The sequence below is a fragment of the Akebia trifoliata genome, chromosome 15, assembly GCF_017979445.1.
Source record: "Akebia trifoliata isolate Shusen 1 chromosome 15, ASM1797944v1, whole genome shotgun sequence".
Classification (NCBI taxonomy): domain Eukaryota; kingdom Viridiplantae; phylum Streptophyta; class Magnoliopsida; order Ranunculales; family Lardizabalaceae; genus Akebia; species Akebia trifoliata.
Window position 1 is genome coordinate 5,845,086 of NC_141389.1, and position 12,412 is coordinate 5,857,497.

The following is a 12,412-nucleotide window of genomic DNA, read 5'->3' on the forward strand; positions in this document are numbered from 1 at the left end:
TTCACTCTTAAATTCCCCCCACGTAGGTAAAATTCTTGCTCCACCCCCATTGAGGGAGAAAATTCAAGAATTTATAGAAGATGAGAGTCTTTAGGTCATTTTATTAGTATATTAAAGAAGACTAAAATCAAGGACTATGTTATTAGTTTGAAAACACAGGGGTATTTTAAATATTTACTAAAACTAAAGGGGTATGTCTAAATTACCCAAAACAAACTATATCTCAGAAACCTGATCCAACAGTGCTGATCTCTCTAACTCCCGAGTATATAATAAGGGGAAAGAAACAAAGGAGAAGAAGAAAGTGTGGAGCGAGTTGGCAGTAATGGCGACTCGGTTACAGATTCCAGAAGACGAGTCAGTTCTCCTTCGTGTAACTCATTCTAACCTCAAGAACTTCTCTGCTGATGTTCGCTTCTCTCTTCAGGTACCTTTGATTACGATTACTGTTTGTGACTTATTAATTTAATCGAATTTTAGTTTTAGATTCAATTTTTGCTAACAAATCGATTTTTTTTTTATGCCAACGAGACAATTTGCATTCTTGAAAATGTAGTTATAGTTATCACCTAATTGCCTAAAAACGAATTTGGGTGCCCAAATTAGGAATCTGATCTCATTTTAATGTGTCCAATTGCTTCTATTCATGTAGATTCTGTTACAATCCCTAGGTTAAGACTTCAACTTTCCACTACATTAGCGACTAGGTATTTTTGGAGCATTGGCTTGGGTCATAACATTTCATGCCAAAGCCACCCCACATCCAAGGTTCGAGTCCTGGGGAGGCGATTTTGGAAAAAAAAGGAACTTTTCTATAGTAGGGGATATGTAAGAGGTTCTGAAAAAAATAAAAATAAAAATAAAAATAATAAAAAAAAAGGTTAAAAGAGGGGCCTCCTCTATGGTATGGGAAATGGTCCTGAAAGGGGTTCTAAAATATAAAGGGGTGGGGGGTGATATGTACCTATGAAATGAGTAGTTAGGATTTTAAGTGGGAGACATGGGAGATGAGTATTAGGGCTTAAATGGGATGAGTGCGCCGAATCCGAATTTAGCCGGTTTGGTTCCATCAAATATATCCGAATTAAAATATAGTTCGGATATGGGTTGATGTCCCTTGATCCAAATCAGATCCGGATCCATTCTTATATTCGTCAAGATCTGAATGATACATTACTTTGCAAGTTGTATTTTTATATTTTTCAAGTTATGCTTCATCAACCAACAATAGTTGGTTGTAGTGGTCAAGAACTCCCTTCAAAATGAAAAGGTCTTGAGTTTAAGTCACATTTTGACCACATTTTAGCAATTTTATTTTAAATAACCTTTAATGGTTTGACATTACCCACCCAACCGACCAGAATCAATTAATTCGATCGGATCTGGATATGGATTTGATGAAAGTAAAATGGTTCGGATATGATTTTAACTATTAGAATCTCAGTCGAATCGGATTCGTATATGAATCAGAATAAAAAATTCAGATGTGGATATGGACATACTCATATCCGGACCGTATCCGACCCATTTTAAGCCCTAATGGGTATCTTGTACATGCAATGTGGGTAGCTTGGTAGTTTGGAGAACTAGTCCCTAATTAATAGGAAATTAAATTGTATTGAGTAGTTAGGATTTTTATTATTTAACTCTTCAAATTTGTATAAGAAAACTAGCCAAGAAAATATTATGAAAGTCCTATTTGGATTTGGAGAGTAACAATCTCAAATTTGGTTCGGTCTGATCTCCCTTGAATGAGATCAAATCTATCTTTTCTTTCTCTTTTTATTTTTCTTTTTTATGTTATTGAAATAGTAAGTATGTAACAATTGGTATCAGAGGGCAATGATACTCGGATTACTTTGTGTCGATTGTCATACCAATCACATTTTTTCAATCATCATCTTGTTACAAGTTGCCGATCTACATTGTGGAGATTACAGAATCAAATGAAACGTTCATAGAAGTAATCCAGTCAATACGTGATGACTTAAAGAAATTTTTCGAGTCAGTGCGGGATGCTTTGAGGAAATCCCATTGCTTAATTGAAACATTTCTCCAAAGAAAAGAAGCAATGCTCCACAAAAGGAAAACCTATATATTTCTTGGAGTGGATCAGCTTGCAAGTGGGTGCTTAGATGGAGTTGAGGATCGTGTGATGGAAACTTCCATTACCCTTGACCAATCATTGAAATTTATGCTTCATTCAGAGGGATTGGAATCCAATGTTAATTGCAAGTAAATCGTCGAAAGACGAGTAATGTGGAAGGTACGCGTTAAGGATATTGTAATTGATTCCAATATCATATGGGATCTAGGAGGTTCTGACCTTGAGGACAAGGTCGCTTTCAAGGTGGGTGGATTCTTATGTTACTAAATGTTTATGAATTGGAGTTATGTAATTTGGGTGCATTAGATATGTAGGATAGTTTCTAGTATGAGTTAGGGTTGTTAATTAGATGTGTTGCGTGGGATCATTAGTTCATTACTTTGAGTAGTTACCTAAAACATGGGAAGAGTTATACATGGGTGGGATATGTGGGAGAATATTAGTTACTTCATCCAATAGGAAACTAATTCCTATATTATAGGGGAGAGTGGGTTACGGTTAGTTACCTCTTTTTATGTATTTAAATCTATGTTATGCCTTAATGAAGATTATCTAGAGAAGGTTATAGAGTCCTAATTGGATTTGGAGATTGACCATGTCAAATTGGTCTTAAGGAGGTCCGATCTTCCTTGAAAGAAATCATTTTCTGATCTTTCTTCATCTTTTATTATTTTTGTGATCTAATCAAAGTAAGTTCGTATCAATTGGTATTAGCACATTTTCTTGGACTAAAGGTTGTGGGCTCAATGTACGATGAGGATCATGTGAAGACTAAAGGATGGAGGAAAACCCTCTCAAAGTGATTATTAGGAAGAAGATCCCCTAGAGTGATCACCTTTGAATGTCGTACGATTTGAAAGGTACATTGATTTCACGTGAAGATTTGAAGAAGGCAAGGACTTAAAGAAAAACTTTAACAATGGGAGATTTTAAGATTCAATAATATCTTCAAATTTTGACCTTGAGGACAAGGTCGTTTTTCAAGACAGGTGGAATGATACGTACGTATGAAGTGATGTAGTTTAATTAAAATAGGTAGGAAGCATATGGTCTTTTCTTAGTGTTTTAGTTTAAGTGTGAGACGTGGGAGATGGGTATCTTGTACGTGCAATGTAAGTAGCTTTGTAATTTGGAGAACTAATCCCTAATTAATAGGAGATTAAATTGTAATGAGTAGTTAGGATTTTTATTATTTAACTCTTCAAATTTGTATCAAAAAATTGGCCAAGAAAATATTATGAAAGTTTTATTTGGATTTGGAGACTAACCATCTTGAATTTGGTTCTAGAGGTCTGATCTCCCTTGAATGAGATCAAATCTATCTTTTTTTTTTTTTTTCTCTTTTTTATTATTTTTATGTTATCTAAATAGTAGGTATGTAACAGGAGTGGGGCTTGTCATAGTATGGGATTTGGAAGGGTTCCGTCATAGTAGGCCATCGTGAATAGTCTGGAAATGGGTGCTTTATGGAAAAAGAGAAAGGGGTACCTAGTACTTGGAAAGAAGGCCAAGGGGTGGGGAGGCTCTCTGTAAAGTGGGCCAACGGGGGCTCGCCATAGTATGGGATATGGAAGGGTTCTGTCATAGTAGGCCACCATGAATAGTATGGGAAGGGGCGACTCATAAAAAAAGAGAAAGGGGTACCTAGTACTTGGAAAGAAAGCCATGGGGCAGGGGGCTCTCCATAAAGTGGGCCAATGAGGGTGTCGGCCTTGAAGTGTTGAGGTATGTTACGATCTTTAAGTTAAGACTTAAATTTTCCACTCCATTAATGCCTAGGTATTTTTGGAGGTTTGGGTATTTACAAATTCAATTGAAATGTGAACCGTTTAATTATGTTCAAGATAGTTCCTCTATATTACCCATTTTCCAATAATGCAACTTTATTGTATTTCCTCTTATTCCCCTTTTCCAATAATGCCCTTCCACCTTTATTGCCTTTCCTCTTCTACCTTTATGAGATATGAAGTCATGGGAGAACATATGAAGGGAATGAAGTTGGTATAATAAGAAATAATCTTAGCTGTGTAGAAATATTTTAACATTGGGTCCACTAACGTTGATGGGAACACTAGCGAGTCGACGGAGTGGTCCTAGACTTAGATTGGGTTTTTGGGTATGAGTCCTAATGTTTACTTTATTGTTTTTATTTATGTTGGGTTTCTTTATTTAGGGGTGGTTGTTATTTGTATAGATTTAGTTTTGGGCTCTTTCCATAGTTGTTTGTTGGATTCTTTGTGTATAGATTCCAGTGCACAAATAGAAAATGGAATGAAGGATTTGGCTTTGGCCTAAGAGGTTAATCACTGTCAAGGGTTCAAGGGACGGATTTTATTCTCTATTTCTTATCCTTATTTAATTTGTTATACTTGATAAAAGCCATATGATAAGAGGGGATCATATTATTTTGGTATCAAAGCTAATGATTCATGGGTCACAACGTCTTATCACTTACTCTAACTTGTAGATGAAAATTAATTTGAAGAAATCAATTGAACATGTTTATCGATATGATCAAACTCTAATGTTGATCATTTTGAAATACTTAGTTATTATTAAGTATATAATATTAGGAAGATTGTATTTTTGAGATAAATTTATACGTGTTCGAAAATAAAAATTTTCAGAAAATAGAGTTCCCCCTTTTTACATAGACGGGAGAAAATTAGTGACAACTTGTGCATTTAAGCCTAATTGTCTAGCAAAAGTGATAGTTTACACAATATTTCTTTTGGTTATGCTGATTTCATTGTACTTATTTATTCCATGTATTTTATTTTCTTATATTGAATGTTGTGCTTTACTTTTTGTTTTTGTTCTATTGAAAAATGGTTGTATTAGCTTTGTTTTTATAAAAAAGTTTAATTCTTGATTGTGAAATGAAGCCCTTTAATTAAACTTGCATTGTTCTTGCTAATGAAATTTAACTTATTGCTTTTAGATGACTGTGGAATCTATAAAAGAGAAGCTTTGGAAAAAGACTGGTACTTCTGTTGACTCAATGTGCCTTGAGCTTTATGATGATACAGGAGCTAAAGTTTCAGATTTAAGTGACAATTTGAGACCCTTTGGATTTTATTCTCCACACAATGGGTCAGTTTAATAGATTCATTTTTATTATTTCTATCTTGACTTTTCTTTCAATGCCAAATCGTTTATACGAACAAATTTCTAGTGCATTGAAGAGTTCTTGAATTGTAACCTCAAAAGTTTCGGTCACTGTTGTAGCTGTTTTTTTATAGGTAAACAAGAATATATTAATGAAGAACATGGCGGTTGAGATGACCAACCATGAATACAAGGAAGCAAAAGCCAAAAAACAAGAAAGGAATTACACTAAACAAAGAGCTTCCCATCTAAAAACAAACTCCTAAAAAAAATCCTGTTAAATGCCTCATCCGTCTTACACCAACAAAACAAAATAGACAAAATTATCTCATGGCAATCTCTATCAACCTTGAAATAGATTCTCATATTTCTTTCCAACTCGATTCCCCAGCATATTGCATAAGGAAGTAAGGCTCAAAGAGGTTTTTTTTCCTACCAGAGAATAAGTTTGTACCCCAGCTCTTGAACAATCTTGCCCATCACAAATATACATGTACTTTTCATATGTATTAGTCTTGTTGGGTGTGCTAACCCATTGAGAGATCTTGGAGGCCACGTAGCTCAAATGTGGAGACAACAACTAAATATTTTTACTAAGGTACTAGTGCTTGGAAAAAAATGGATCTTTAAATGCAAGGATGGGAAGGGATTTGAGAAAAGGAGAATAATATCAAGAAGGTGTGGCAAATTTCAAGGAGAATCATTATAAGAAGCATGCTAGATATATATGACTCTAGACGGTCTACACTTTGATCATCTCAGTCGAGTATTGAGTAGTTGGGTGGAGAGACCATTCTAAGGCGACGTGTTTCATGGTAATAAGGGCCCATTTTAGGATGTTTTCACTTTGGCATACTTCACATTAATTTTTTATGTCAATGAGGGTATATTAGGGATATCATTGGTGTAAGCAAAATAGGGTGTTTGGAGATTTTTTTCCTTCGAGGATTTTCGTTTTAGGTGGGATCTTGTTAGTGATAAGAGAGGTTAGTTCTTGTTGCATTATTGTCTGAGGACACCTTGCCCTCCATTAATAAAAAAAATTATTTAATAAAAAAAAGAAAAAAAATTCAAGATCATGACTACTTTGACTACTCCTATGACAGTACCATCATCCATTCAGCTATTCTAAAAGAGTTTTGGGACGTTAAGTTAGAAGATTTTGTTTGTAACTGGCACACTTATTTTGTCATTGCTTTTTCAATTTTCATTTTTAGTTTGGTTCTTCGTACATTTTGGGAGTGATTATTCCCTTTGTTGTAATTGTTTCTTTTTCAACAAAATTTCCTTTGATGCTGATAAAAATTGTTTTATGATGGAACATTATTACGTCCAAGTGTTTGATTGTCTTGATAAATTTACACCATAACAAAATAGTTAGGCACAATTTGTTGGACATTAATTAAACCATAGAATCCAAAATTTCCCTTTTAACTTGGTATCTTTGGGGCATAGCATTCACCACTTATGGTGTGTATGGTCAACGTTCCATAACTTAAGTTTCTAATGCTGATGGCTTATCAAAGACCTTGCGATCAAATAAACTTTAAGCAATGCATCTGGCTTGGAGCCACTAATAGTAATTTTGTCTAGAAAATGATGATACATGACTCGGTAAAAGGGAAGAGAGGCATTGTCAAGCTGATGAAAGAGCAGCAAGAGCAAGTCTTGGGAGAAAATTTAGTTCCTTGACTGAGACTCTTAGAGGATCTATAATGGAAGACTGTTTTGGAGTGTGGAAGTGTGGGGTGATATGCAAACGCTGATCTGAACCAATTAGACTGGTCTCTCTTGAAGGAGGAGATTAGGTCAAAGATTGTTGTAGGAAGATGGAGTAGAGAGGTACGTCTAAAGGCTTATTTGTGGGGGTTCTTCTAGTTGCGAACAAATTCGTGGCTTCTTTGATTATTTGCCTCAAAACAGTGTCATTAGAAGGGGTTGAGGTGAGTTTGTCTCCGTGGTACATGGATGTAAGTAAATTAGAGGATGCATGTACCGGCGAGGGAACCTGGGTCAAAGTGTGGGGACTGCCTTTTAATCTCTAGGGCACCACAGGGGTTCAATCTTATTGGGGACCAGTTAGGGGGCCTGGCAGGGGTTGATGAGGAGACCTAAAAAATGGTGGATGCTTCCTCCGCAAGGCTGAAGGTCAGATACTGTCGATGGAGGATGCCAAGAGGTCTAACGGTGGAGGTAGGAGGCTTTTGGCACAAGATGATCATCGATGAATCCCCTTCAGAGTTATGTGCGATGATTGACATCAAAGGGAAATCTAAAGTAGTTACTAGGGTGGAAGATGCTGGGTTGAAAATGGTCTTTTTGGGTGGGCAGGTAGGGTCTAGGCTAGGTTCTATTGAGTATTCTTCATCTGGTCCAGTAATTGGTCATGGTTTGGAGGTCGTCTTTGGAGTGGAGGGAATTCGAAAGGGTGTGAGGACGTGATTTTACCAAGTAGTTTGCCAGAATCAGATTTTCTCCCCAATTTCAAATTAAAGCCTATGCAGGCTACGAATGTAAGAGGGGTAGCAGGTTATACCTTGAAGAAGAGGATAGATGGCGATTTTCTAGGTCCGGCCTAAGGGAATAAAAGGTGCGAAGAAATAGAAAAAGGGATTAGTTTGGAATGTAGTGGTGCCTCAAGTAGTATGAGACACGTGTGATCGAGAATTTTCGAGGTAAACTTGGTAGAAATAAGACGTGTAAAGAGGTTTTGGAGGGTCAAACCTAAGGCAAACCTAGGGGGTCTGAGTTTGGCACGAGGAAAAGAGTTGGGGCTCAATGTTCGCTGGCCCAAGTTGTTAGTTAGGAGAGCCGAAGGACCGTGGACTCCGTTTTTTTGATCCATGAGCCTTCTGGTGGGCCTCCACTCGAGTTTGTGTTGCCCTGTCCGTTTGAAGACTAGGCTTTCATTTCTGTTATGGGTTCTGTTAGAGGGATGGGGGGGGGGGGGGGGCTTCTCTTGTGATCAGCCCATTAGGCCTCAAGGAGGGGATTTGGTCGGATGGCGTCTCCTCACATATAGCAACAACTTGTGCTCAGCCCAGTGGGAACTTTCTTCCTTTTTTATTTATTTTCAGTGGTCAAATACCTTCTCCAGTTCCTCCATGAGTTCTGTAGGTGACTTAGTTGCTCTAGAGTTTGTAGAAAATCCCTCGAGTGTGTTGTTGGTGGGTGGCCTTCAGGGTCTTTTTAAAGGATGGGAAGCTCATTTTCACTGTGGTTAGGCAGTTAAGTAATTTTAGAAATCCTTTCTCTATTTCTCTAAGTCTCGGGGTTCTTGCCATGTGTTCTGCCATTGGGCTTCTTAGTGTGTGGCTCTGGTGAGGGTTGAGGGAGGACTAAGAGTAGTGAGGATGGTTACAACTCGCCTGAAGAGAGGCTTAAGGAAGTCGAACCCTATAGTTGGAATTCAGATAAGATTGTTGTGCTGGGTCTTTTGTGGGGATTAATAAGAGCAAATCAGTGGAGGAAATGGGGGTCCTAGGCAACGTCGTGAAGGCTAGAGATCTGGTGGTCGGAGAAAAGCTATTTGAGCTAAGCTTTAAGAGGTCTGAGGCTCGATGGAAGTCTCTGCAGATTGCTTAGAGTGTTCCCCTTTTTTGTTGTCTTGGGAGGAAGAGGCAAAAGGTTTGGAGGAACTGGGGGTTAACGTAGAAACTGTCAAAAGGAAAAAAAAAATAGTTATTTTGCAAGAATTGGCATCTTTGAGAAAGAGGGAAGGTAGCACGCAGCATAACAAGTTGGGATGAGTACTTTTCAGGGGATCTCAAGATTTGGTGCCCAATCCAACCATAGACAATTGCCCGATTATTCTGCAACTAGGCCGATTGTTAGGCGTCCATCCCGTTCAGATTTGAAAATATGTGGTTGATGCAAGAAAATTTTCAGAGTTAATTAAGAATTGGTGGGTCTGCTTGAGTTTCAAGGAGAGACCAGGGGTGAGTTTTTGGTTGAAGTTAAAATTCTTTAAAGAAAAATTGAAGGCATGGAATAAGGAGGTCTTTGGGAGGGTGGAAATGAAAAAGAAGGAACTCTAGTTGGAGATAGAAGAATCAGATAGGAGGGAGGAATTGGGTCCTTTGTCTCCGGGGACTAAAGCTAGAAGGGGGGAAATTTAGGGAAAGTATACTAAATACATTGGCTTAAGGAAGGGGATAGCAATACTAATTTTTTTTCATCGCATGGCCAATGCTCATATGAGAGGAAATTATATCTCAAAGATTAGAACTGGGGAAAGGTGGGTAAAGGGGGAGGAGGAGGTTAGGAAAGGGGTGGTTGACTTTTATGTTGGCTTGTACTCGGAACCACATTCAGTGAGACCTAAGGTTGATGGGTTGCATTTTGATAGTATTTTTGGTGAGCAAAGGATGTGGCTAGAGAGACCGTTTGAGGAAGAGGAGGCTTTGGCATTTATTTCAAGTTTGCGCTCAAATAAGGCGCCTAGGCTGAATGGGTTTACTATGGGATTCTTCAAGAAGTGTTGGGTAACAATCAAGGCAGAGTTGATGGAAGTTTTGTTAGACCTTTTCAATAATGGGGTACTAGATATTGGGCTGAATTGTTCTTTTGTCACTCTTATTCTGAAGAAGGTGGGTGTGGAAGACATCTTGGATCTCAGGCCAATTAATTTGGTGAGCGCCACTTACAAAATCATTTCTAAGTTACTTGCGACTAGGATGAAAAATATGATGTCCGGGATCATTGGGTTAAGTCAAGGGGCCTTTGTGAGTGGGAAATAGATCTTGGATGGGGTCCTGATAGCTAATGAGTGTCTAAACTCGAGATTAAAATCCCAAATGCCGGGTTAGTTTGTAAGATTGACTTGGAGAAAGCCTACGACCATGTAAGCTGAGTTGCTCGAGGTACTTGCTAGGTGGATGGGATTTGGTCATAACTGGATATACTGGGTAATGAGGTGTGTTTCTACCCCCTTCGTTTTCTATCCTTATCAATGGTTCTCCGAAGGGTTTCTTTAGGAGTTCTCGGGGTTTACGCCAAGGAGATCCGCTTTTTCCCTTTTTTTGCTTCTAGTAGTGGTAGAACGGAGATTTGAGGGGGTTTCGTGAAGACGAAACTAGTGGTCATGTGGTTACCCAATTACAATTTGCGAATGATACCTTGAGTTTTTTGGATGCGGATGTAAATCAGGTGAGATTCCTTGGAGGGTTACTGTGTTGCTTTGAATCAGTGTCCAGTTTGCCAGTTAATCTTCAGAAGAGTAAGGTCTATCCAGTGGGACAAGTGGTTGCTGTGGATTTTCTCGTAGCATCGTTAGGGTGTCAAGCGGGCATCCTCCCTTCCTCTTATTTGGGTCTTCCCTTGGGGGCTCATTACAATAGTAAAAGCATTTGGGAGCTGGTGTTAGAAGAAGTTTCTGGAAGATTGAGCTCTTGGCAAGCCAATTATCTCTCTAAGGGCGGTAAACTAACCCTAATCAAGAGCATTCTGTTCAGCATTCCAGTGTACCACTTATCCCTGTTTTCAATCTCTAAAAGTTTGGAATTGAGGCCTGAGAATTTATTTAGAGATTTCTTGTGGCGTGATAAGGGAGGTAAAAGCAAATTGCACTCGGTCAGTTGGAAGAATATGTGCACGGTTAAGAGTCGTGGGGGTCTCGGTTTTAGAAAGTTGGGAACTCTTAACGAGCTTTGCTAGGGAAGTGACTTTGGAGGTTTGGTGTGGAAAGGGAAAGGTTATGGTGTAAGGTGATTGCGGCAAAGTTTGGTGAGGACCCTTTGGGCTAGGAGAGTAGTGATGCTAAATATCCTTTTGGTTGTGGGGTGTGGAAGGATATTTTGAAGATTCTTCTTCAGTTTAAAAGAAGAATTACTTTTAAGGTGGGGAAGGGGGACAATGTTAGGTTTTGGGAAGATGCTTGGTGCGAGGGAGGCCCATTGAGGGATAGCTTTCCTAGGTTGTATGGAATTTCAAGGAAAATATACCTTCGGTTGCTAACTTCTAGGTATTGGATCAGGGGACCATAGGTTGGGATTTGGGGTTTTGGAGATCGTTGAACGATTGGGAGGTGTTGGAGATCATGGAGTTGATGGGTCGACCAGACATGGTGTCAAGAAGCCCTTTGGTGGAAGACGAGAGGTTATGGGTCCCAAATAGTAAAGATGTGTTATCGGCCACAAACATCTCCAAAGATCTCACTAAAAGTGGAGATCTGTCTTTCCTTGCGGAGATCTGTCTTTTCCTTGCATTGCGATTTGTGGTCCTAATGTGCCTTCCAAGGTAGCGTTGTTTGTTTGGTTTGTCATGCGGAAAAGAATCCAAACGCTAGATCTGTTGAGTATAAGGGGTTTCTGTGGCCCAAATGTTTGTTGTATGTGCATGAATGACGAGGAGTCATCTAACCATTTATTGCTTCATTGCGAGGTAGCCACTAAGATGTGGGCTCATTTCCTTTCTTTGTTTGGGGTGGATTGGTGTATTCCAGGTCACAGTTAGAGATCTTCTTGGGGAATGGCTTCATGTTGGGACAGGCTTCCTCTATTCCAAGAGGTTGTTGTGGAGTGTAAAACATTGTTCGCGATCTTGTGAGGCATTTGGAAAGCTAGAAAAGAGAGAACTTTTGAAGGAATTAGACATTTAAGTCATGAGTTGGTTATTTCAATTCTTGGTTTGCTTTTTTATTGGTGCAAAGTCTTCAAGGAGTTCAAAGGAGTGTTCTTTGAGGATTTTTTGGTCCGGTGGGATTGTGTTTGTAATCTCTCTTCCATTTAACTTGGTTTTTGTTTTATTTTTTTTTTTGTCTTTTTGGGGCGTGTCATCTTGACCTCCCCTCTTCCTGTTTCTCTTTCAATTATCTATAAAATAAAATAAAAAAGCTTGGGGACTAGCCTACAATTGCCACATGTGGCCTGATAATGTAGTTTAGCACACTAAGGTTTCTAATTGTCAACGACTTCCTTGCTATCGTCTCTAGTCTACTTTCTAGAATGAATTGGTCCACTGGACCCATAAATCATGTATTATAATTTTGTGAGATCTGCTCACAGGACCACCACACACATGCATAGAGTGAAAGGCCAGTTGTATGGAAATTTCCATTTAGTTCCATACCATATTATCTCAGGTACAAACATATGGAAAATGACTTATGAGGTTGATCTTGCTATGCTTTATAGAGCTAATGTTGGGCAATCCGGAAACAAAATGTTCTTAGTATGGGCATTGAACAGATGAAAATGC

General features: G+C 38.6%; 1 protein-coding gene across 1 annotated transcript in view; it reads left to right on the plus strand.

Annotated features, from left to right (window-relative positions):
* Positions 1-246: 246 nt before the first annotated feature.
* The window catches only part of EMB2804 (tubulin folding cofactor B), a 32,624-nt gene continuing 20,458 nt past the window's right edge, over positions 247-12,412 (plus strand). The window contains exons 1-2 of the mRNA XM_086426890.1: positions 247-427; positions 5,049-5,200. Of these exons, the coding sequence (XP_086283016.1) occupies positions 326-427; positions 5,049-5,200 (254 nt within the window). The 5' untranslated portion in view covers positions 247-325. The remainder of the gene's footprint in view (positions 428-5,048; positions 5,201-12,412) is intronic.